Source organism: Helobdella robusta (assembly GCF_000326865.2).
Source record: "Helobdella robusta unplaced genomic scaffold HELROscaffold_46, whole genome shotgun sequence".
NCBI lineage: Eukaryota > Metazoa > Annelida > Clitellata > Rhynchobdellida > Glossiphoniidae > Helobdella > Helobdella robusta.
This window is the reverse complement of record NW_008705138.1, coordinates 1368655-1395508: the sequence shown is the minus strand read 5'-3', so window position 1 is coordinate 1395508 and position 26854 is coordinate 1368655. Positions and strand designations below refer to the sequence as shown.

General features: G+C 34.8%; 3 protein-coding genes across 3 annotated transcripts in view; 1 reads left to right on the top strand and 2 right to left on the bottom strand.

The window, feature by feature from the left end:
- The window catches only part of HELRODRAFT_85509 (hypothetical protein), a gene marked incomplete at both ends in the record, with an annotated part of 9036 nt that extends 1007 nt beyond the window's left edge, over positions 1-8029 (bottom strand). Inside the window, 14 exons of the mRNA XM_009026216.1 lie at positions 307-385; positions 716-810; positions 1545-1672; positions 2026-2140; positions 2367-2475; positions 2956-3107; positions 3551-3775; positions 4160-4223; positions 4462-4573; positions 4822-4897; positions 5479-5601; positions 7126-7308; positions 7660-7714; positions 7971-8029. Coding sequence (XP_009024464.1) covers positions 307-385; positions 716-810; positions 1545-1672; positions 2026-2140; positions 2367-2475; positions 2956-3107; positions 3551-3775; positions 4160-4223; positions 4462-4573; positions 4822-4897; positions 5479-5601; positions 7126-7308; positions 7660-7714; positions 7971-8029 — 1575 coding nt within the window. The remainder of the gene's footprint in view (positions 1-306; positions 386-715; positions 811-1544; positions 1673-2025; positions 2141-2366; positions 2476-2955; positions 3108-3550; positions 3776-4159; positions 4224-4461; positions 4574-4821; positions 4898-5478; positions 5602-7125; positions 7309-7659; positions 7715-7970) is intronic.
- Positions 8030-14541: 6512 nt separating this feature from the next.
- On the top strand, positions 14542-18006 carry HELRODRAFT_193277 (hypothetical protein; the record flags this gene model as incomplete). Its single annotated transcript, XM_009026352.1, has 3 exons — positions 14542-14604; positions 16738-17269; positions 17883-18006. The coding sequence occupies exons 2-3, from the start codon at positions 16746-16748 to the stop codon at positions 18004-18006; spliced, it is 648 nt and encodes a 215-aa protein (XP_009024600.1). The 5' UTR covers positions 14542-14604; positions 16738-16745.
- Positions 18007-21669: 3663 nt separating this feature from the next.
- Positions 21670-25765, bottom strand: HELRODRAFT_102128 (hypothetical protein). The gene is made up of 4 exons (XM_009026351.1): positions 25563-25765; positions 23280-23348; positions 22543-22658; positions 21670-22460 (listed from the first exon to the last, which is right to left on the bottom strand). Exons 1-4 carry the CDS (start codon positions 25606-25608, stop codon positions 22284-22286), a joined length of 408 nt encoding a protein of 135 aa, XP_009024599.1. The 5' UTR covers positions 25609-25765; the 3' UTR covers positions 21670-22283.
- Positions 25766-26854: the final 1089 nt, after the last annotated feature.

Below are 26854 nucleotides of genomic sequence, written 5' to 3'. Positions count from 1 at the left end.
ACAATCAATCAATTTTAATTAATTATTTAATCAATCAGACATTCAATTAATCAATCGACTAGCCAGTCAATCATTACATCGATCAACCATTCATTCTTTCATTTAACATTGCCCAACATTTGTTCCTGTAAAAACTCGTCATCATCATCATCATCATCCCCACAATCGTCATCATCACCAAATCATCACCACCACAATCATCATCACCACCACAATCATCATCACCACCACAATCATCATCACAATCACCATCATCATCATCATCATCAGCCTCCTCAAAATCAACAACATCATCATCGTAATCACCTTATCAGTCAACTGCATCTCCAGTTTGGCCAGTTGTTCATTCAGTCTGTCGTAAGCCTTCTTCTTTTTATTCATTGCCCTGTGTACGGGTACAAATCAATCAATCAATCAATCAATCAATCAATCAATCATTCATTCAATCAATCAATCAATCATTCAATCATTTACTTTTTCTGACAATCACCCTTCCAACCACCCACAGCGCTATCGATCATCCACATTCACTCTTCCTATCAATCAATCAGCCAACCAGTCAACAAACTTACAGATCAATCAGCCAGTCATGTCCAATCATTCATTAATCAATCACTTAATCTGACTCAATCAATAAACCACACACTCAGTCAATAAACCACACACTCAATCAATCAATCAATCAATCAACAACGCAACCACACAATCAACTTACGTTCTAGCAGATTCGGATTTTTTAGCCTTGAAATCAGACTTGGCATCCTTCAACTCCTTCTTGGCGGCTCGCACCAGAGCCTTCTTCGCATCAATCTGATTGGTGCAAGATTGGTGGGTTGATTGATTGATTGGTGAGTTGATTGATTGGTGGTGGGTTGATTGATTTGATGGGTTGATTGTTTGGTGGGTTGATTGATTGATTGGTGGGTTGATTGATTGGTAGGTTGATTGATTGGTGGGTTGATTGATTGACTGATTGGTTGGTGGGTTGATTGATTGACTGATTGATTGGTGGGTTGATTGATTGGTAGGTTGATTGATTGATTGGTAGATTGATTGTTTGGTGGGTTGATTGATAGATTGATTGATAGATTAGTAGATTGATTGAGTGATTGATTGGTAGGTTGATTGATGATTGATTAGTAGATTGATTGATTGATTTGTAGGTTGATTGATTGATTGATTGGTTGGTGGAATGATTAGTTCATGGATGGTTCGAATGATGTTGGAGAGCTAACTGATGGATGGATTAGTTAGTAGGTGATTGGACAATAAATACATCGATAAATCAAGTTGCTTGAAAAAAATCTCACAGAAACATACGCCACTTGACTAATATTCAAACAGATCATCAAAATACAATCCACTCAACAACCAACCAACGGGCAAGTTGGCGAACCAACCGATAGGCCAACCAACAAACCAATCAACAACCAACAAACCAATCAACAACCAACCAACCAATCACCAACCAACCAATTAATCACCAACCAACCAACAAACCAATCAATGACCAACCAACGACTAACGAACCGACACCGACCAACCTTGCCCTGCAGATTCTCCATCTGCTTGTCGAAGTTCTTGGGAGCGGCCCGCTGATGGTTGCAAAGGATGGCCACCTGCCTGTTGGCTCTGTTGTAGGCGAGGATCTTCGCCGGCAGAGGATCGTCTTCTGCATGGGCGCGGGTGGAGTTGGAATTGTAAAATTAACAAGTGAAGTGGCTGAGGTAGCCAGATAACCATCGAGCAATACACGTTGTCGTCCTTATCGACACATTTTCAACATGCACACAAACGACGGCACACTATTTAACTCTGAGGATAACTCAATAGACTACACTCTACAAAAATCTTCTTCACAACACACACACACACACACACACCTTCACAACATACACACAATCTTCTTCAAAACACACAAACACACACACACCAAACACACTAAACACACACACACACATTAAACACACACACTAACACACTTAACACACATACACAAACACACACAGACAGAAGCTAACTGACCGACTGTCAGGAGATCCAGCTGTTCCTGAAGCGTCCGGGACGCATTGTATGTCCTGAAGACTTTTGCTGACAATCCATCCATCAAACTTTGCAGGTGTTTGTTCAAGATGGTCGTCTGGTGTCGTGTTTGTTTTTCAATCAATCAATCAATTAATCAATTAATCAATCAATCAATCAATCAATCAATCAATCAATTAATCAATCAATTAATTAATCAAGCAATCAACAAACCAATCAATCAAACAGCTATGCAATTATTCAATCAACCATTCAGTCAGCCATTCAATCCTCATTCAATCAATCAATCAATCAATCAATCAATCAACCAATCAATCAATCACCAAGCTTACATTTAGCCTATCAAAGAGATCATCTCCAGCCTGCTTGTTCTCCATGAACAGTTGAAGATTCTTAAACACCCTCTTCTCGACTGCTACTGTGTTTGTGTATCTGCATGGGTGTGTGTGTGTGGGTGTGTCTGTGAGTGTGTGTGTTAGTTCTTATTTGTATATTTGTGTGTTTTGATGGTACCTGAGTTGGTGTGTGTGTGTGTCTGTTTGTATGTGTTTGTGTATCTGTGTGTTTGCATGTTTCTACACACATGTATGTATGAATGTATAAAATTGTATAACGATGCAACACAAAATCTCTTTTTCATTGAACCGACTGATGAAACCAGCCAACTGCTCAGCAATCCACCTTCAACCAACCAACAAATCAATCAATCAGTCAACCAATCAATCAATCAGTCAACCAATCAATCAGTCAATCAGTCAACCAATCAGTCAATCAATCAGTCAATCAATCAATCAGTCAACCTATCAATCAACCAATCAATCAACCAATCAGTCAACCAATCAGTCAACCAATCAATCAATCAATCTACCAGTCAACCAACCAATCAATCAATCAATCAATCAATCAATCAACCTGATGGAATCTTTTCCTAGAAAATCGAGCTCGACGACGCACTCCTTGCCCTCGAGTGTCTCGTGCAGTTTGACGTGCTCGTACCTCAGCGAGCAACAGCCAACAGTATCAGCTGTATCCTCGTCTTTCTCATTCCCTGCTCTCAGGGCAAGCTGGTTGATTGATTGATTGGTTGATTGATCGATTGATTGATTGATAGGTTGAGTGGGAGATCCATCGATAGGTTGGTTGGATGGATGATCAAGTGGATGATTATTTATTGGTTGAGTGAGTGAGACTGATTGACGTGTGGTTTGGTTAGTTAGTTAGTTTGTCAGGTGATTGTTAAGTCAGTGGATTGATCAGTTAGGTGATTAGTTGGCATATAAATGATAGACTGCATTATTTATTCGATTTAAACTCAACCACACAGCCAACCACACATCCGGCCACACATCCGACCACACAACTAACCATACAGCCAACCCACAGCCAACCACACAATCACATCCACACAGCCAACCACACAACCAACCACACAACCAACCAGAGAACCGCACAGCCTACCAATCACACAACCACAACCACACAGACAGCCAACCACCAACCGACCGACCTTATCAATAAAATAGAGTGCCACGGCCCGCTGCCTAATTCTCATCTCCTTCGACTTCCAGTCCTCCCTGTAGTTGGCCCTGATCTTGTCGATGCACTTGTGCAGCTTCCTGGCTGTCTCGTACTTCATCCAATCCTTCTCGCCCTTCAGGCGCGAGGCGGCGTTCAACATCACGTACTTTATCGAACCCTGAATGTTCTCCGACCAACTGGCTAGCCACGTTACCTGTGTGTGCGTGTGTGTGTGTGTGACTGGTGCGTGCGTGTGTGTGTGTTTGTGTAGATTTGCTGGTTTGTTTGAACTCATGTCTGTATATGTGTTTGCTAGCTGGTGTGTGTGTTTGTACGTGCACCACCACCACTACCATTCACTGGCTGGTAATTCGTCCGACTTATCAATCAGTCAATCAATCAACCTATCAATTGCTAAGCTCCAACTAATCAATAATTCAAGCAGCTAAACAGCCAACCAACCAACCAATCAACCAACCAACCAGCCAACCAATCAATCAACCAACCAGCCAACCAACCAATCAACCAACCAGCCAACCAACCCATCAATCAACCAACCAACCAATCAATCAATCAACCAATCAACCAACCAACCAACCGTATTATCATGCCTGACTTCCTTCCACTTGTGTCCGGCTGGTGGTTTTGGAACGTTGGGACCCCTGAAGATTGATTAATGGTTGTCGGATGTAATCATCTTCATAACCAACTTTATCATCATCATCATCATCATCATCACCCTTAATACCCTTACTACGACATCCACATCATCATCTTCACCATCATCCATATCACAACATCATCATAACCCTTTCGTTAATTAGAACACAATCATAGAGAGATCGTCATCCCATCATTACACCCATCATACCATCACCATCGTCACCACCGATCACTAACTTGCTACAATTGATGGTAACATCTTCGGGTTGCACCCTCTTCTTCAGCATCCCCTGCTTGGGGTGTTCACCTCTGCCCCGGAACAAACCAGGGGGCTCAATTCGGAAGTTACCTGATGATGATGATCATGATGATGATAATTTTCATGATGATGATGGTCATGATGATGATGAAGATGAACAAATCAATCAATCAAAAATCAATCAATCATTCAACTTATCTATCATTCAATCCATCAGGCCAGCCATCATTCAATCAGCCAGCTAGAACCTCAGTCAGTCAACCTGCTTAGTCGCCTAGCAAGCTGAATATTAATCCAAGCCAACATCCAATCAAATCAAATCAAATCAACAAACCAACCAATCTTCTGTTTGTGTCCGTCAACGATGCAAAATCCATATTCACTCTGTATCTTTTCATTTTCTTTTTTAATAGCCTGTATGATTGATTGATTGATTGGTTGATTGATTGGTGGATTGACTGATTGATTGTTTTATTGATTGGTTGATTGGTGGATTGACTGATTGATTGGTTGGTTGATTGGTTGATGACTGATTGGTGGATTGACTGATTGATTGGTTGGTTGATGACTGATTGGTGGATTGACTGATTGATTGGTTGGTTGATGACTGATTGGTGGATTGACTGATTGATTGATTGATTGTTAGAGGTTAACTGATTGACTGATTAAATGCTGGAGATTGATTGATTGGTTGAATGGTAGATTGACTGACAAGTGTATTGATCAATACCAAAAACTAACAATAGAAGTAATAATAATAACAATAACAATAATAACAATAATGATGATAACAATGAGAGTAGGTAGACAGAGTGAAAGTGGGGTTGCGTGATACTGAGGCGAGTGACAGATGTAAATGGCATCGAGGGGTATATCGGTTTCATCATAGGTAGCCAAACGGCAACCCCCGGATCTCGGGAAAAATGTCGCCTAAATACTGATAATGAGTAATGATGATAATAACGAGTAAAAGTGGTGATAGTGATAAGAATAACCTGCTTCTCCTCTTTAGACATGTTCTTCCTCTCCTCGGACTTCAGCTTGAAGTACTCGAACATCTCCTTGAAGTTGCACTTCTTCAGGTCTGTAATCAGGTGTCGCTCCTCGGCCGTCATTACCTGCGTTCGTTCGTTCGTTCATTTGGTTGGTCCTTCCTTCACTCATTCGCTCATTCATTCATTAGCTCATTCATTCATTCACTCATTCATTCACTCACTCATAGATAGCTAGTTAATGTCTATCAACCCATTCATTCATTCATTCAAAGCTGGATAGTGCTCGTTAGTTTTGTTAGTCTTCATTCCTTCATTCACTTACTCGCTCATTGGTTTACGATCATCATCACCACCAACATCATCATCACCAACATCGTTGTCGTCATCACCATCATCATAAAATTCCCTCATTGTATATTAACAAGTCTTCCACATGCAGACATGCATTAAGACCACTACTTTTTTTATGAATTAATCATTGGGAAATGATGATGGTGATGATGATGATCAAGCCAGACTGATTGACTGATTGATTGAAGGATGAATTGATTGATTGATGGACTGACTGACTGATTGATTGATGGATGATAGTTGACGATTGATGGATTGGTTGAAGGATGGACTGATTGGTTGATTGACTGATTGATTGAAGGATGGACTGATTGATTGAAGAATGGATTGATTGATTGATTGAAGGATTGATTGATTGAAGGATGGATGGATTGATTGAATGATTGACTGACTGTACATGATCGCCCTCCACCCACCCAACCAACCATCACACCAATCAGAAAGAGACCTCAAACAAATCATTCTACCGGGCAAGGTCAGATGAATCTATCAGCCATGTAATTTTGTGATGATATAATGATGATGATGCCGTTTTGATCATCGGTTCACTCAAACATCACTCACTCACTCATCCAATTATACTATTATCATCATCAACATCATTATCACACCTTTATTATTATTATTATTATTATCATTTTGATCAGCATCCTCATTACATTTTCATTAACATCATCATCGTCATCATCATTTTCATCATCATCACCCTCGTCATCATTATCATCATCATCATCGTTATCATCGTCGTCATCATCATAATCTTATGATCCCTCATATGATGATTGAAACTCTCACCATAGTTTTATTAAGACCACTACTTTATATAGCATAATCATCGGGATCCTCTGATTACAACAGTGATCATAGTTCGCAACCAACCAACCAACCAATCAATCAACCAATCAATCAATCAATCAACCAATCAGCTGAAATATCCGACCAACCAAACAAAATTTTTTTCAATTCTTTATAAGTTTTAATATTTATTCATTCATTCATTCGTTCGTTTATTCATCCATTCTATCATCTAACCACTCACTTACCCAACCAACTAATCAGTCACTCAGCTAACCAATTAATCACACACTCAATCAACCAACCAACCGACCAATCAATCAATCAACCAACTAATTAGCTATCCAACCAATCACTCAACTCCCCAACCAACCAACCAACCAACCAACCAACCAGTCACTCGATTACCCCACCAACCAATCACTCAACTCCCCAACCAACCAGTCACCCAACTCCCCAACCAACCGACCAATTACTCGACTGACTACCCAACCAACCAACCTTCCTCCAGTCCCTGAAATAGTTCTTATTGAAGAGGTCTCTGGTGGTGTAGTCGTGGTCGAGCATGCGAGCGTAGAAGCCTGCAACCTCCTCGGCCCCGTCACTCAGGACCACGTGCCGACCGTCGTAGTAAAAGTGAACAGACGTCGGCAGACGCTCGTACAGAGGGGCGAAAAGTGGGCCCTTCAAAAAATTTCATGAGAGAGATCGTGAGAGAGGAGAGGGTTTGTGGCAACTGGTTACAAATAGCATACAAATGATTATATTTATCATCATCAATTTCATGAGAGATAGTGAGAGAGGAGAGGGTTTGTGGCAATTGGTTGCAAATAATAGTATACAAATGATTATATTTACCATCACCATCAGGATCGTCATATTCGTCATCATCATCATCAGGATCATCATATTCATCATCATCATCATCATATTCGTCATCATCATCATCAGGATCATCATATTCGTCATCATCATCATCATATTCGTCATCATCATCATCAGGATCATCATATTCGTCATCATCATCACCACTACCTTGTGCTCCAGAGTTTTCCACTTCACTCCTTCATCCTTCTTCTCTTCCTCCCACCTGGAAAATATATGTCACATCAATGTTGCACCACTACATCACATCAACATCATTATCATTAACACCACTCTATTTCATCAGGGCTTCACCCAAATCATTTCATAATCACCAAATCATCATCATCGGCATCGACACTACATCAACCCATAGCATGGCAATTACATCAAAAACATCAACAAACCATCACTACATCCATCATCACCACTGCACCCACCATCACCACCACCATCCTACCATCACCACATCATCATCTCACCATTTCCATTTTGTCTCCTCCTCCTTGGCCTCCTGCTCCTTACTCTTCTTCCCCTTCTTAGTCGGTGTGGTCGTGGCGGAGGTCGTCGAGCTGGATTTGGAAGGGGTTGATGGTTCGAGTTTGGGTTTTTTGCTCTTGCTGCAACCGCCACTGCTGCTGCTCTTTTGACCCTGATGGAGGGAGAGATGATGTCAGAGAATGTGAATGATGATGACGATGATGACACGGATTGACAGGAGTGATGATGACAAGGAATGAAAATGGTGAGGCCGGCAAGAGGAGATGTTGATGGGGTCACTGACAAGGATGGGATGATAGTGAAGGACGACATCACCATCAAGTACCTTCTTGTCTTCAAGCTTCACCTTCTTCTCCTTCTCCTCCTTCTTGGCTTTCTTTGCTCTAGTATAAAAAATAATTAAATATCAACCATACATGCAAGCGATAACAATGACATGCATCACATTCACCACCACCATTATCACACTCACTACCACCATCACCGACATACTCATCATCATCATCACAAGCAAGCACACCCATCATCATCAGGACATCATTTTCATCATAATCATAGTAATTAGTTTATATTACAACTCTGTTTTAACAATTTCCTCAGATGTACCAACACACACACGCACACACATCACAAACAAACAAACAAGCACACCACACACACACACACACATGAACACATCACAACACACGCACATACACTGCATGTAAAGGGCAGAGATCTCTCCGTACTACCACCACAACAACAGCATGACCAGGAGCTTCAACCACCACACCACACCATCTGACCAGCTTACTCACCTTTTAAACAGTGGAACATCTTCATCATCGTCGTAATCTTCATCACCGTGATCATCATCATCACCATCATCATCATCATTATTATTGTAATCATCATCATCGTCATCATCTGAATTATCTCGCAACTTTCTTTTTAATTTCGACCTGGAAGAGGACGATGGAGATTCTTTTTTGACTGACTTCTCCAGCCTGGCACTCTGCAGGGGACAAATTAAATCACCGAAAATTATCACCACCACCATCATCTTCTTCATCATTATCTTCTTCATCATCATCATCATCAATCTTCTTACATACTACACAAGCGCCAATGATGATGATAATAATAATAATAATAATAATAATAATAATAATAATAATAATAATAAACGTACCAGTGGAACATCATCATCATCGTCATTGTAGCTATTGTTATTGTTGTTGTTCGTGGGTGTGTTTTCTGTTTTTACCTTGTTCATTCTAGTTGACTTTTTTGTGAATAATAATAATAATAACTATAATAAGATAATAATAATAACTATAATAGTAAAAGTAACAAGTATAATAGAAATAATAATAATAATAATATGACAATAACAATAATAATGATTCACAAATACAATCACTCTTTATCGATGGAAAAATAAAAATGTCAAGAATTCAAAAAGAAATGCCAAACCACTGACATTTACATATACAAATTAATCAGCCAACCAACGAACTCTTCAATCAACAAACCAACCAACCAACCAATCAATCAATCATGCAATCAGCAAAAATTTCACTATCTTCCTAACCAATGGTGCATCTTCATCATCAGAGAATCCTGCCCCTGACTTTTTGACGGGTGTGTTGGAATTTGATCTGGGCTCGTGTTTGATCTCCTTCTTATAATGGGGCTTGACTGTGGTGGCCGATTTCGCCAGCATTTCTGAAAATGATGGACCAGTGCTTTTCGGCTCTGAATCAGATGTCGATTTTTGACTCGAGTGGCCATTTTGTCTATTGTAGTAATCTGAGTCATCCCCCATGCTTCTTGTGTTGTGGCCACTCATTAAGTTGTCTGCAAGCAAAGTAATGGATTAGATTAGGGTAAAATAAGCCCCTAGATGTGATTCATTGTTGTTGTAAGTGTTGTTGATGTATAAGTTTATAATTAAAAATCAACTAGCTATTAAATATTTCCTTGAAAAAAAAACTGATTCACAATTGAATAAAAAAAATTAATTTGATCAACAATAATAGTCAAAATCAAAAATTAACAAAATTTTAATTAACTAATTTGAAATTAATAAAAAATATTAGAGGGGAATTGAGCATAGATTCATTTTTAAATTTGACACACACGCACCACACTACACACAGCAGCAAGCCAAAACTGAACATGCCATAATTTTCATCAAAAAAATGATTTAAATCTAAAATTCTTCCAACTCACCGGCCATCACTTTAGAAAAATAAAAACCTTCAACAAAAATATCACGAAATTTCAATTGGAAAAACTTGAACACGTTGGCAACGAAGCAATGCGACTTAGAAATTTTCAGCCATTTTATGTCTGAACGGCGATCGATCGGAAGCGAATTTAACGTGTAAAAAATAAATTTAAAAACAATCCCCCAACGTCGACGGCAAAACAGAAAGTAAAATAACTTACGATTGGTGATTTCAGGCAGATGGAGATTAGGACAACTGAATATTCTGAAGTCAAAATCGTCTAAAATTTCAAAGACACGAATCGGACTTAGAAAATTTTCCGAGCTATGAGACAATGAAAATGACGAAGTACCTATTTATAGCTATTGCCCATGCGCGATCAGGGATGGGCGAATACAGATTTTATTTATAATTTTATCCATATACTTCCGTTTTTATCTATGTTGTAAAATTGTAAAAATTTGAATGAATGTAAATATGTATGTACGTTGTATATGTATTCTATATATATATATATATATATATGTTTATTCTATATATATATATATATATATATGTGTGTGTGTGTGTGTGTGTGTGTGTGTGTGTGTGTGTGTGTGTGTGTGTGTGTGTGTGTGTGTGTGTGTGTGTGTAAAAAAATAAATGTATGTAAATATGCAAAAAATTTTTTTTCATTATTCTTTAAAATCAGGATCTGACAGACGCAGAAACTGTAACAACATGCAAGACAGTAAAACAAAATTAAACAAATAAGAAAATCAATACAAAAAGTGAGGAAGAGAAGTGATAAAACATGAAAAAAAAATATGTTAGAATAAAATAAGTAATAATAATAAGAGAAATAAAAGAAAAGTAATTGACGATGGAATATAAAATGAAGTAACGGCAAATTGATAGACCAGATGATGACTTAATTAGTGAGGTGATCGATAAATAAAGGCTAGACCTGTGAGTGAAAAAATTTTAATGAATATTAATATGTTTGATGACTTAGTAATAAACTAAATGATGACTTAGTGAGTTAGTGAGGTGATCGATAAGAGTGAGGTGATCAATAAGTAAAAACTAGTTCAGTAATGATGAAGTTTTCTTAAGTGCTAATATGTTTGAGGTGGCTTGTGATGAAGGTCTTTTCCTGGTATGTAGATTGGGTGACGACTTTATAGTTATGTTTGCGCTGACGAAGGTTGTGTGTTGTAGTTTTGATTGGTGGTAGTAAAGGATGGATGACGTGGTTATTGTTATTTTCTACTTTCTTGAACAGCCTTGAATCGAGTGTGTTGAATATCTGGATATGAAACAGGTAGGTAGTTGAAGCGAATTAGTTTTTTGATAGAGATTGTAGCTGCTGAAGTTGTTGTTGCGTGGCAAAACCAGACCAGGAGGGAGCTGCATATTTGATGCGTGAGATGATGAGTGATTCGGCGATGTCGAATAATTTGATGCCTCTGAGACCATGTGAGCGAAGTGTTTTGAGTGCGGGAAATGTTTGAAAGCCTTTTGCGATGATGTAATTGATATGAGGTGCTATGTTGAGTGTGGAGGTGATTCAGGTAAATGTGATGCTTAATATTTTTAGTTGATTTGAGCGAATGATTGATGGGTGTTCAGGAGGTAATGTTATTTTTTTACGGCTATTGTGAATGATGAGTTCGAATGATTTATTGGGATTAAGTGAAAGGTTACATCGTTTTGACCATGTGGTTAATGAGTCGAGTTCTGTAAATAATTGTATAAATAAATGTATGTAAATATGCTTGTGTTCATATCTTAAAACAAAACTTTTCATTTAACAACTATATATTAAAAAAATTCGTTTTATTAATTATAATTAACAAATGAAAGCTCACAGAGACGGGCGTTTGGTTCTATTCATAGATTGAAATAGAAACTAGCTTATGTAGGTATATCTAATTACTGTTATATTTTCTAAAACCGCTAGTGCAGGCGCGGGTAGGTAGTTCACACTCTCAAAAATATTTGATAAAACATTGAAATATTAATGTTATAACGAAAAATTAGGGAGAGGCTTTTGGGTAGAACCAGAGTTAACTGTGAAATTTTTCAGTTTTTCTGACCCCATGAAAAATTGTGGATTACAAAAAGGTCTGCAACTTTTGAAGTTTTTATTTCGGCGACATCCAAAAAAATTTTTAGTTGCGACCCTATCTAAAAAACAGAATGAATTTAATCATAATGGATTTTTAATAAAAAATTTATAATTGTCGATCGCCAAACTGAAAATGCTTTCTTTTCGAGAAGAAAAAATAAATTTAACAAGTTAGAGTTAAGCTAAATATATCATCAGGTTATTATAATTACATGGAGTTAAGTTGAAATTTCAACAAAAAATCAAATATTATTGAAAATATTTCGAGTATGTACAAAACGGCTTGATCAAAAGTTGAATGCTGTTAAAGAAGTTCGTTTTCGGTGACAGTTTTAGCCAAAACTGTAATGAAGGCCAAATGCTCAATTGGACCAAAATTCCAGTTTCAGTTGGACACTAATGCTATTTAGCATTGATACATAAATGAAACAACGATGTGTGTGTGGTTCGGAGTGGTGTCACCAGCTCTCACTTTATTCTCTCTCTTCTTAGAAGCAAGACGACAGAATAGAGTCTTGACATCGTTCGATCCAAAAATCTTCCGACAGATGCTGCTACGTTACTGAAATTAAATGTTGGATATAACCGTTTGGCGTTTGCAAACGTAGTATAGATGTGAGACAAGATGAGCCTGACAGTCTAACTGAAAATGCTGAATATGCTTACTGGCTGGCAAGCTTCACGAATGGTTTCATTTGGAATGTAGTTGCCGAATGATTGGACGAAATATTTAATTCGACTTAAAAATGAAGCTTGAAGACAGTAGAAGATAACCTAGGACTGTGTGCACGCATAAAAAATATAATGGCATATAAATGTTCAGATATTATGAATATCAAACATTAAAACAGTGTAATAGGTTGTAAGCGAATTTATTTTACTTTAGTATTTTCTTAAATTTTTTATTAAAATGCAGATAGTTTGTTAATTCACATTGAAAGTCTTCTTTAAACAGGTCATTGCAAGTTTTAAGTTCTCTTCAGAAACACGATGATACAACATACATACATACATACATACATACATACATACATACATACATACATACATACATACATACATACATACATACATACATACATACATACATACATACATACATACATATACATACATACATACATATACATACATACAAAAGCAATAACGACCGTTCCAGATGAGGGCAAACAAAAGGAACGGAAAGTTATCTCAAATATTGGGACGTGTGATTTACCTGTGATTGAATGATTGAATGATTGATTGATTGATTGATTGATTGACTGATCTATTAATTATTAAATGAATGAACAAATGAATGAATGAATGAACATAAGGACAAACAAAAATAAATAAATATATTAGTTTTCCAAGTAGATCAATTGATTGTTGGTCAATAAATAGCAAGCAGCAGCTAACCCATATCAATATATTAACACTAGATCATTCATCCAGTGCATCTGCACCTTGCATATAAATGTTCATTCCACTTTAGCCCATTTATAAAACAATCATTTCCTCAATAAAACAGATAAGGCGGGAAACATCCAAGATAACAGATACAAGATTATATATATATAGAGAGAGAGAGAGAGAAAGAGAGAGAGAGAAAGAGGATGATAGAAAGAGAGAGGGTGATAGAAAGAGAGAGGGGGATAGAAAGAGAGAGAGAAAGAAAGAGGGTGATAGAAAGAGAGAGGGGGATAGAAAGAGAGAGAGAGAAAAAAAGAGGGTGAGAGAATGAGAGAGGGGGATAGAAAGAGAGAGAGAGAGAAAGAAAGAGGGTGAGAGAAAGAGAGAGGGGGATAGAAAAAGAGAGAGAGAAAGAAAGAGGGTGAGAGAAAGAGAGAGAGGCAGAGAGAGAGAGAGAGAGAGAGAGAGAGAGAGAGAGAGAGAGAGTTGGCGCTTATAAATAGAGAGTTGAGTTTGTGAAATTCACAAACTATCGTCGGTCTCGGTGTTCCTTGTCCATGAGGTAAGTGTGATAATTATTATTATTATTATGTATATGTGTGTGCGTGTGTATGTGTGTTTGCGCGCGTTTATTAAACGAGTGTAAAATGAAAAAAATGAAGATGGATAATTATTTTGTGTGGTCTTGGTAAGTAATAAATAATAACCAAGTTAAATTTTTAAATAATAATAATAATATTATTAATAGTAATAATAATAATATTATTAATATTAATAATAATAATAATAACAGCCTATTAACATTAATAATAATAATAATAGTTTTTTTTTATTCTCAGCCATAGTTTCATCACACCATCATCGTCAAACTGCCCACTGAGGAGGTGAGCGCGCTGAAAGGTGATGATGACTTATTTCATTTCATAATTTTTATGGTGTAACAAATAATAATATAATAATAAATATTATGCTTGTATTTTTATTACAAATTATAACAATAATAATAATTAAATAATTAGATGATATATAGTTATTATTATTATTATTATCATTATTATTGTTGTTATTATTATCATCACTCTTATTATGGTTGTTGTATATTTATAGTAACATTTACAGTAAGCATCGTCATGATCATGTAACAAACACTTATCAAGCAGTAAGGAATGTGGAACGTAAGAAAGTATAAAGAGAGAGAGAGAGAGAGAAGGGAAAAGGAAAGAGAGTAAAAAAGAGAGAGATGCAACGAGAAACAATGAAACAATGGGAGAACAGGAGAAAGAGAAGAATTCACAGTTAGAAAGAAAGTGATAAGCTAGAAAGAGAGAGAGAGAAAGAAAGAGAGAGAGACAGAGAGAGACAGAGAGAGACAGAGAGAGAGAGAAAGAGAGAGTTTGAAAAAAAGGGAAAAGAATATGTTTAAAAAAAAAGTTGGAGTTTAGATGAGAGAGTGAAAGAGAGAAAAACTGATGTATGCAGGAAAAACGCAAGATTGAAAAAAAGGAAGACAGAAAAGGTCAAAGGTCATTTGCACTTTTCAAAGGTTCAGGAAAATTAAAAACGCGTTATGAATACGTGCTGGACGACGCATCACACTCGGAGCATGTGTTAGGCGGAGGAGATCGTACTCGAACCTGGTCACCGCGAAACAACAACAGGCCACTTTAACCACTTGGCCATCACGCCGCCCATCAAAAAAAGAGATTGCAAGAAAAAAGAGAGAGAAAGAGAGAGAGAGAGAGAGAGAGAGAGTAGAAGAGGAAGAATGAAGAAACAAAAAACAAAGGATGGCGGAAAGAGCAGCGTGACTCTCAGGTAGATGAGTGAGTGATGACAGATGGAAACTGTAGCATATAAAAGTTTGCCACGCACACACACACAAACCAACATACAAACAAAAAAAACATACATACAAACAAACAAACAAGACAAAAAGACGGATAGACAGACAGACAGACAGACACACACAGACACACACACGCACACACACAGATATAAATTCATATGTCCACACACTCAGCCCGCCCACTCGATGGTTGGAATAATTAATTAGAACGACGACGAGGAGGTCTTCCAAATGAGTGAAAGAAAGAAAGAATGAAAGAAGAGAGATTGATGGAAAGATAAAATAACCGATGATTGAAAAAGAGAAGGAAGCTGATTGATGGATGAAAGTTGAGTGGATGAGTGAGGTAGATGAATGATGAGTGAGTGAGTGAGTGAGTGAGTGAGTGAGTGAGTGAGTGAGTGAGTGAGTGAGTAAGTGAGTGAGTGAGTGAGTGAGTGAAAAAGAAAATAAAGCGATAAAGATTCATTTTATCCTGTCAAAAAATGTTGTTGATCTGAAAGAATATGTCAATCATTCAATCCAATTATCCAATCATTCAATCCAATTATCCAATCAGTCAGTCAATCAAACGTTTAATTGATCAACAAATTTACAAGTATTCGTTCGTTTGTTCGTTCGTTAAATCATTCATTCATTCGTTCGTTCGTTCGTTCGTTCATTCATTCATTTATTCATTTATTCATTTATTCATTTATTCATTCATTCTTTTGTTCATTCATTCATTCATCCATCCATCCATACATCCATCCATCCATCCGTGAGTGAGTGAGTGAGAGTGAGTGAGTGAATGAATGAATAAATGAAGGAATGAATGAAGGAACGAAAGAACGAATGAATGAATGAATGAACGAAAGAACAAATCAATGAATGAGTGGAAGAAGGATAAAAGAAAGAGATAAATAAATGCGCGAATGGACAAGTTTCTATGAATAGGTGGATAAATGAGTGAATGAATGAATGAATGGATGAATGGAGAGAAGAAAATGTGAATAAATAAAATTCAATGAATGAATGAAGTAAATGCTAATGCTTTCAATATGAAAGAAAAACAGACAGAAATGTAAATAAATTAAACACGCACAAACATACAACATACATACACACATGCATTCACACACACACACACACACACACACAAACATTCACACACACACGCACACACATATATATATATATACATACAGGTCAAACAATGCTTATCTCAATCAGTTCATTCAAGCTGATTCTTATTCTCTTCTTAACAACGGTAGCCAATGGTGGGAACTCAACGTCAATTAAGAGTGAATTCAATCGGCCCAACAATCGCGATGGCGCTGGCGAAAATTTTGGCGTCAATTTTCGAGACGAAAATTCTCGCGAGAATTTCGGCGAAAAATTTGCTAGCGACGATGATTTGAAAATTGCATCCAACTATTATGAGGGTGATGACGACAGGTTTAAATTGTTTCTCAGCGAAAATAAAATAGTCCGTTTTGATAACGATGATGAATATGACAGGAAAAGTAGTGATAATGATTATGATCACAGCACTGATGATGATGACGATGTCGTTGGTACGCAACCGCGCCACACGAATTTCGACAAAAAGTGGCGCGACCTGCTGTCGCCACTCCATCAGAAGCCGCTACTTAAACGTCCTCAACAGCAGCAGCAGCACGACATTGTGGCGAAAAATTCCCATAAACTCATTTTGAGCAAAAGGTTTTACAATCCCAAGTTAGTTAAAAAGATATTATTATTATTTTTATTATTATTATATTTATTATTATTAACACTATTTTTATTTTATTATTTTCATCTTATTTGAGTTACTATTATCTGCTGTAGTAGTAGCAGCGTTATTATTGTTATTATTAATATTTAATTAAATAAAACAAATTATTGCTTAGCTAAAATATTACTTACAAATTTATATACACAAAAGTTAAATAAATTCCAATCTCATTTGGACTCAACACACTCAATCACTGTTAGCCGTGAAATCCTCGACAGCAACACCAAAGTAATATACCAGAACACCAACTACACGCATCTTAAAATTGCAGAAGCAGTCCTAATTGACATCAATAAACCAAAAATAAATATACAACAAAAAATGACAACCTCACTTCCAAACCGGAGCTTAACCAACAATGAAAACAAAGAAGTAATAAAAACTAGCATTGTAAATAGTGACAAAGAAGAATATGATGCTATCCATGAAGAAAAGGTAACCAACGAAGATTGACCAGCCAATAAAGAAACCTGACACCTAATTTCCATCTAAGTTCACTTTGACAAAGTCAATATTTCCCTATATAAACTATCGGCCAAAAAATCATAAATTGAGAAGTCGATTGGATCTGAACGAAGCAGACATGTGTCTTAAATGGCTGTGGGTGACTCGAATTAACTCACGAATGTTTCCACCGATTTCTTCAGATAAAAAGATTTCAAGATTGTACCAACTGTAAATGGTTCAACCAGCTTCAACCTCGCCTTTTCTATTCAGTTCAGTTATGACCAGCTCTGTAGAAAATTTTTCTGTAAAATCAAACTGACGTTTTGTAAGCACATTATTTAAATTGAAAAAACTGGTATGATTGAGATTGAACAAATCTTTAAAATGTTCTTTTTTGGCCGATGGCGGTACACTTTCTCAGCTGACCAAGCTCCCTGCACCTGGTCTGACATTCATAAGGTTCCGCAAGGATCTGAAAAAAAACTTTCTTGCTTGTCTAGTGAACGTTCGTTCATATAAGTAGCATATATATATATATATGTGTGTGTGTGTGTGTGTGTGTGTGTGTGTGTGTGTGTGTGTATGTATGATTGAGATTGAACAAATCTTTAAAATGTTCTTTTCATTTTTTACTTCTTAATTGGAATGATTTTTGAATCTTTCAAGTTTGACGGATGGACACTTTTTTCTATTAAGAGATCCAATAAACGTTATTGGACGCGTGCAGTGTAATGAATAGTCGCAACAGCATTTACTTGTGTACAGTTGCGTACAGTTGTGTACAGTTGTGTACAGTTGCGTACAGTTGTGTCTGCACAGTTCATACCCGATGGACGTTTCTGGGTAGACTGAATTGACTGCGTTGACGGTGTCTTTCGTAGTTTCGTACGTGCAGAAAACGAACATGGAAGAAGATTTATGAAAGAAATTTCTATCTACTCTCAGCTGGAACGTCCTTCAGCACTCCAGGTGTCGGAGTGCTGAAGGACGAGCTCATTCACCAAGAGCTCATTCATTCGAATATCGTCCCGCTGGGTCGTTTCGCCGTCGGGCTTTAAAAATTTCATTTCGTTTTCATTTCATTTTTTATATCCATCGATTAATTTTTTATGATAGACCATCATTTTTTTCACATTTTTTACTCTTTCGTTTCTATTTATCCAGGATATTTCATTCAACACACGTGCGCGCACGCACACACACACGCGCACGTACACACAGACACACACGCACGCACACACATATAAATATATATTAATATATTTATTTTTATATATATAATATTTTTTATTTCTATTTATATATGCTCAAATTTATTTTTTATTTATTTATTTTTATTTATATAATTTTTTGTATATTGTTGAAGTATTTGGTTGACTAAATGAACGTGGTTTATGTTGTTGTCGTGAACACGCTAATGATGCTCGAATTTGTGCTTCCTTTTTTCCACACGAGATGCCGTTGGAGTAGTTAGTTGAATGTAGACTTGGTATTAATTTGTGGTTGGATCGAAATAAGTTGAAAGATTAGCCATATTGATGATCCGACATAAATATGTTGTTTACATTATCAATGGTAGTTTTCACTCCAACAAGATCCACCACCATTTGCGCTATGTGTCAATTTTTGAAGCTGAAAATTATTTCCAGCCTTGCTAGAAACCTGTCGAATGAGCCGACACATAGGTGCCCGAAGTTTGCAGATTTAAACACGTACATATTGTTAGGTTAGCTGAACGTAGACAACGATAGAAAGAGACCTGATCAGTGGTTTAATAAAAGTTCCTTGAAGGTCACCCTGGTTGGTGACGACCTCAATGCAGTTGTCGTGGTTAGGTCCAGGTGATGCGAAGAGGCTTTGTTTTATAGCCAGCTTGTGGCGAAAGAGTCAGCGTCTAAATATTTCTTGATGATTGAGTATTTGATTATTTATCAAAAATTATTTGTTGAGAACTGTCTTGAAACAAAAATATTTTATTATTTCCCGTTATATTTATTAACTGATGTTAATCCATTAACCGCTAAATAAATAAGAGCCATCGTGAAAAAATATAATAATTTGGCCGATAGAAACACAAGTTTAACAAAAGTAGAAAAAAAAATTTCGCCCAACGTGGGGCTCGAACCCACGACCCTGAGATTAAGAGTCTCATGCTCTACCGACTGAGCTAGCCGGGCTGTACAATGTAGCGTGCTTTATTACCTTTTAGAATACTATCGTAAACAAAGTTTTAATTGAAAGTTTGCTTACTTGTGATTTAAAACCAACAAATGAAATATAAAATAACAATTTGTAACATTTTAAGAAAAAAATATAAATCAATATTATTTTCATCTGGAATAATTTATTAAAAATATTATGTGAGAAAAATATTACGAAGATTTCCTTAATGGCGTCATAATATAATATAATTTCTAACCCAACCTGTCTATTTATTATTTAATAATAATATATTATATAATAATTATATAATAATAACATCGTTGATGGCAATAATAACGAAAGATACCATTAGCAACACAACACAATATTAGCAATAACAAAGTTACATTAATTTTACTATTTTAATATAACGAAGATAATAATAATAATAACAGAATAATATATAATATCAATATTTTATATTATTTTTCAAATAGTTGATAATTTACAATTCTTTCCAAAATTTCAGAAAGATGGTACCAGTAAGGACGAGCAGACGAAATGACCGATACGACTCATACGGTTTGGCCGGCCGATTCGGTTAAATAAATCATATATATATATATATGATTAAGACTGTAAGAAATGCAATTATTGATGAAAATCACATCATATTCGGTGTTAGTTAACTTCCAATTTAACTTTTCGATTTTTCTAACGGTTGATCGTAAATCATTTTCAAGTTTTTTTAGTTCAAAACCAAAATTTTTGTTTGTTTTATACATGATAGAATAACTAACGTAACGCAGAACATGCTGTGATTTCCAACAATTATATATATATACATATATATATTACATACTCTTTTTTTTATTTATAATATTAATATTGAAAATAAAATTATTGCATTTCAATTAATAAAAGAAAAACCAATATTCGTCTACTTCTAATTTATTTATTTATAATATTATTTATTTTTCATAATTATATATTTATTTATATATAATTTATTTGAAATTCATTTAAAACATGTGGATAACTTAATTGCAATACCTATTTAATATACACTTCATAACTTATCTCGATTAGACATGTTAGCGTGGCGTTGGAGGACTGACTCTCCGTCTGAAGAGGTTGACATTTCTAGACAGTTGTTGAATCTGTCCCTTTTTTTAACAAACCTTTGATCTTTGGTCATCGCGCAATATTTGATTTCGGAAATATGATCTTTCATTGCTTCAACCATTTACCTGGCACGAATCGGGTAGAGGTCTATCGTTGGCGTGTCTTTACAGCTTTGAGGGCCGGGATTAGTCGGACTGAGTCATGAAGAATGTACCTCGTTGACTTTGTTTTAACCGTTGTATGATCCACTCTAAAATATTTGTGTATCGAATTTATCGAACAATTCATCAAAAGATGATTAAAGAATTTAAAAACTTTTGCACGGATATCGGGTTGGTGATGTTCTTATCTTCACAGTCTTTTCATCACAACCAACATGGAAATAAGTCGCCATCCACACTAACAAAAGAATTGTTTAACTAATTTGTAACGCAGATGTTGGGTGAAATTTCGCAATACAATTTGCAAACGGGTGTAGGTACAATATCTAGAGCTCCGATCGGCATTAAAAACGTTTTAGTAAAATGCTACTTTAACAACACAAAATTGTCACAAAATGAGCATAGAAATGAGATTTTAATTTAAGAAACATCGGCATATTCTTCGCAATACAATCAACGACTGGAACTAACTTTAAAACTGATGTATTGGAAACGAATATAAAATTATGTACAACAAATACAGCTGAACAATTCAGGTCAACATTTGCTTTGCGGATACGTAATAACAACAATAATTATAATTAAATTAATATTGATAGAAGCATCATGAACCATGCCTAGAGCTCCAATAAACTTAAATTTTAATAATAACAACAATAAAAACAACATTATTACTACTACCAGTAGCAATAACAACAGTACCACTACAATCGCTGCTACTGTAATATTGTCACTAATAATAATAAAGTTTACGATAATAATAATAATAAATAATTTTATTAATAATAATTGATAATTAGTATTAAAGAAGTAAAATAATATTCTTTCAGGATCAGGTTAAGGCCCTATTCATGAATTCTTCTGATCAGACTGTCAATAATAAGATGGGAACATCTTTTTATTCTCATCATAAAAACGTGACAATGGAAAAGGATTAATGTTCTATGGAGTAAAATAAAATCACGAAGCAATCCGCAAAGCTGGACGTCCTAGAGGTTGAGAGGACGTGTGCAACGAGGACAGATTAATTCTAAATAATAATAACAATAACAACAATAAGAACAGCAATAATAATAATAAATTAATAATATTCCTCTGGGATTGGGTCGGATTGGGGGATTGTTAGGCCCCTTTCCTTCAGGGCCCTCTTCTTGAATTCCTCGGCATCCAGTCGTTCCTGCCTCTCTTTTTCCTGCAACATCAAAATTTCATCTATATTCACCTTTGTTAGTTTTGTCATGCTCTCCAGTTCTGGATCCTGGAATAATTTTTGTTGGCTAGTGGTTATATTTAAAGCAAAAACAAACCAATAGCAAGAAAAAAAAACTGAAAACCCTAACAATTTCACCGAGCAGGACGACATTTTCACCTCTAACGATGAAAATTCCTCGAGGAATGTCCCCAAACTTGTCCCCGACATAAATTCGTTCAATCGTCTGCTGCAGTACCAAGTTGGCTGAAGGGATAATTAGTCAAATTAGAATTGGTGAACTATTAAATTGTAAATCAAAAAGTTTAAATAAGCTGCTGACTTGAATTCACCTCACTAACTACTGTATATGAAAGAAAAAAAATAAAAAAAAAAATTTTAAAATAAAAGTACCTTAAATTAAATTAAATTTAATACATATATTTCTTTACAAAAATTATTTTGAAATGTGTTACAATATTTTATATTAGATCATTCATTCATTTGTTCATTCATTCGTTCATTTATTATTTTAATATTTAACATCTCTGTCCTCCGTTCAAAGCACCTCATTTTGGTGCAAGAAAGTTTCCAGTTACAGCTGGAACCCATTACCGATTGATTTAAAAGTCAACTCTGACATCAGTCGTGACGCCTTTAGAGGCGGCTTGAAGCATCATTTTTTCAAAAAACGGATCACAATTTTGAAGATAGCTCAATAGAGGCATTTTACAAATTTACAATGCAATGCAATCTAAAAAAAAACAAGGATATGAGGCAGACCAAATCAAATTCTTCAAAACAAAACATTACATATAATATAATTAAATGAATAAATTATAATAAAAAAGATAATTTATTGTAAATGAAGTAACAAAGTGCACCCACCAAACTGGTCGATACTTCTTAGGTAACCAATCAGAGTCCTGCTGTCTCGGAGCACGACCAACAACTTTTCTAAACAATGAACAAATGCTTGAATGAATGAATGAAGAAGCTTACAAATTAATTAATGAAGTTAAATAAATTCCGCTTTTTTTTTCTAAATTTTATTTAGAAACAAATTAAGTTTCAGTGAAATTGTCAGAGTCAACCACATTGCAAAATTGTTTTTAATTGCAAGTGCAAAAAATCTTCAGCCATAAGATGACCGCTTTTGTCATACCATCCCCAATGAGCTCATGTCAAATAGCACCGACCATTTTAACTTTCAGAAGTTAAGAGATTTGTTTTAAATTGTTCCATGAAATTTTACCAAAAAAAATTATTCAAATAAAAAATAAAACTAATTATAAACCATACCATGAGAGTGAGGAATTTATATTTTTTAATTAGGTGAAGTAAGAATAAAACAAAGGTTAACTGTCTATTACACTTTTCCTAGGTTCAGCTTCAGAGGAATCATAAACACACAAACGGCCTATTTGAATACGTTCTCTAAACAAAACATTTGATTTGTGGTGGTCTTGTTGTCATATTCAAACCCAGTCCCCGCATGCACTGCAAAACACCACCAGGCTACCTTAAAGTCCGGGCCATCACATCGCCCAAAATGATGGTCACCCATAAGGTAGCTTATCTTAACTTAAACAAGCCAAACTGTGAATTGTTCTAAGCAAAAAGCAAAACTTTAGCTTTTTCTGACTCTTTTTTTCTCTCGAACACTCTACCTCCTTCTCTATTACTACTTCTCCATCACTTTTCATTCTCCAACTATGTATTTCAATCTCATCATCATGTATATATATTATACATATATGTATGTATATATTTGTTGAGTTCAGAGCGGATCTCTAAAAACTCATCCAATTGCAAAAATCCCTAAGGAGTGCTGTTGAACATCATGAAGATAGTGCTTTATAATTTACTTGAGTGATTGATTGAACGCACAGTTTTTTACAGTAACGCCCGGTAATATTTTAACTGCTAAACTAAAGCATCTGAAAAAAAGAGGACAGTGTATTTGTGATAGATTCTGATAACGTAATGATCTTAATGGAACATATACAATAAATGATATGCTTATTACCACTTCTCAGCACATATACCAATTACCCACAGGGCATCGAACCGTAGTTTTTTCGTTTCGGCTTACCGTTTTGGTTCAATCAGCATAATGAATTTTGGTTCGGTTCGGTTCCGGTTTTCGTTCCTGAAAAAATATCTGTTTTTTTTTTGGTTTTCGGTTTTGCTCAGAAACTTAATTTTTTCAAGCATAGTTCCTTAAACGCATTTAACAGACATCCAACTATCACCACAATGCCAATTTGAATTAAATTTTAGATTGTGAATAATAAGAAATCAATAACAAAAATGATTTTTAAATGTTGTCAGTATAAAAGGAAACATTTTTAATATTTTTTTCCAACAAATTAAAACAATCATTACAAAGATATTTTGAAATCACTAACATAAATACAAGATTGTTTTAAAAAAGATGAAAATTTTCTCTGATTATTAATATATCTTCTAAAATGTTTTCATTGAAACCACTTCTGCAGTCTCTGAAGATAAATTTTAATCCAGAAATAGATGCTTCCAGGCTCACTTGTATAGCCGGTACTTCAAATTTTGAAGATGATCGCACTTGATCTCTAATTTCTCCGATTATACTGGATTAACTTCACGTGGCAATTCTTACTCAAAATATTGGCAAACTCAGTCGGAAAAACAAATGAAAAGAGAATTAACAAATTTTCAAAGATAATAAAAATTAACATGGAATTTTAAAAGACGAAACATTATCTAAATATTTTTTTTCTGAATTTGACAAAAATATTTTTTTAAAATTTTTAGCATCGAACCACTATTTATTTTGTTACGGTGTTTGGTTCAACTAGCAAACGATATTTTGGTTTGGTTATGATTTTTGTTCTGAGCAAAATTTTGGTTTTTAATGGTTTTTGGTTACGGTTCAGTTCCGGTTCAATGCCCTGATTACCCCTTACAACTTTTCTTATTTTATAGCACCCCAAACTTTTTGATCATACTTTTTAAACTAAAACCAAAGATTTGCTAATGAATGTTTGCTAGCTTTTCCCAAGTAAAAAAAGGGCAGAGTGCAGAGGCAGAGGCCCATACCAAACTCATTCCTACTGATATGATTGCCTAAGCCTAGAAATCGTAAAATTAAATTATGGAGGAACAGAAAAAAGTGATAAAATATAATACTGTCAATTTCTTCGATTAGACTGGCCGTCCCCGGCAAAAAACTCATCCTGGGAGTGCTGGTGATGGTGGTATATGGGTCTCTTTGCACCGTGGCGGGGATGTATTAATAACTAACTATAAATAACTTTTATATTTTAATAAAACCTTTGCGCATAAATTAGTATTTACATATTTCAAATTACTATGTTAACAAAATGGGAAAGTAACGCCACAGAAAACAAAATTTATCAAGCCATCTTTTAAATATCAGCGTTTAAAAGTGAATTTTAATCTTACACCAAGTACGAGAGATGAGTGAGTTTGTTAACTTTTTCTCGCATCTAAAATTTTTTTTTCTATTATTAAAACATTAATTAAATTTATTAAATTAAAATATAAATAAAACAATTATATCATATTTTTTTTAATTATAGAGTTTTTAAAATTTGTATCTATAAATTTGAAACTTGGCTTAATTTTTAGCACGTGTGTGTTGTATAAATAAACATTATCGATGTGTTTACTACATTATAATTTATTAATTATATTATGGTAAAGTAATTATTTATTAAAATTAATGTTGAATAAAATCAAATTATTAAATAATTAATTAATTAATTTGATGCATCGAACTAAGAAATATTTGTTTATTAACTTTTATTTTTATTTATTTTTAAATTTCAATGTAATTATTTTTTTATATTTTATTAAAATAAAAATAAATTAAATAATTTTGCTTGTTAATTAAATTAATTAATTGAAAAACTTAGAAATAATTCAAAGGAAATTAATGAAAGATTTTTCCTAAAAATATCTTATTTCTAATAATCAAAAATTGAAAAAAATGTTAGTTTTTTTTATCTTTTATTATTTTATTTTATTTTAATTAAAAATTAATTAATTTTTATTTTTTGTACTTAATTAATATTATTTTCAAATAAAAAAAAATCTTTTTTTTTTTGTAAATTAATTATAGCAGTTATATAATAATATAATATAATAATTATATTAAATAAAATAAATAAGTTATGTTTACTTTAATATTACTATTATTTAATAAGAATTAGTTGAAATAATATTATAATAAAATAAAGTAGGAGCTCTGATCTGGCTAGCAAGTGATAATTGATATTTTTTTCTAACTTCGTCACCGACCCGTCTTGTTCCAACCATCCTAATCCATTTCTAACTCAGTTATTTCTTCAGCATGTAATTTGGTTTTTTAGCCTAAAGTTGAAAAAGTTTTTGAAATTTGGTGCGGTAATGGAAAGGTTGCTTGCTTGTGCAGTTTGATGTTTTGATTTCAGGTTTGT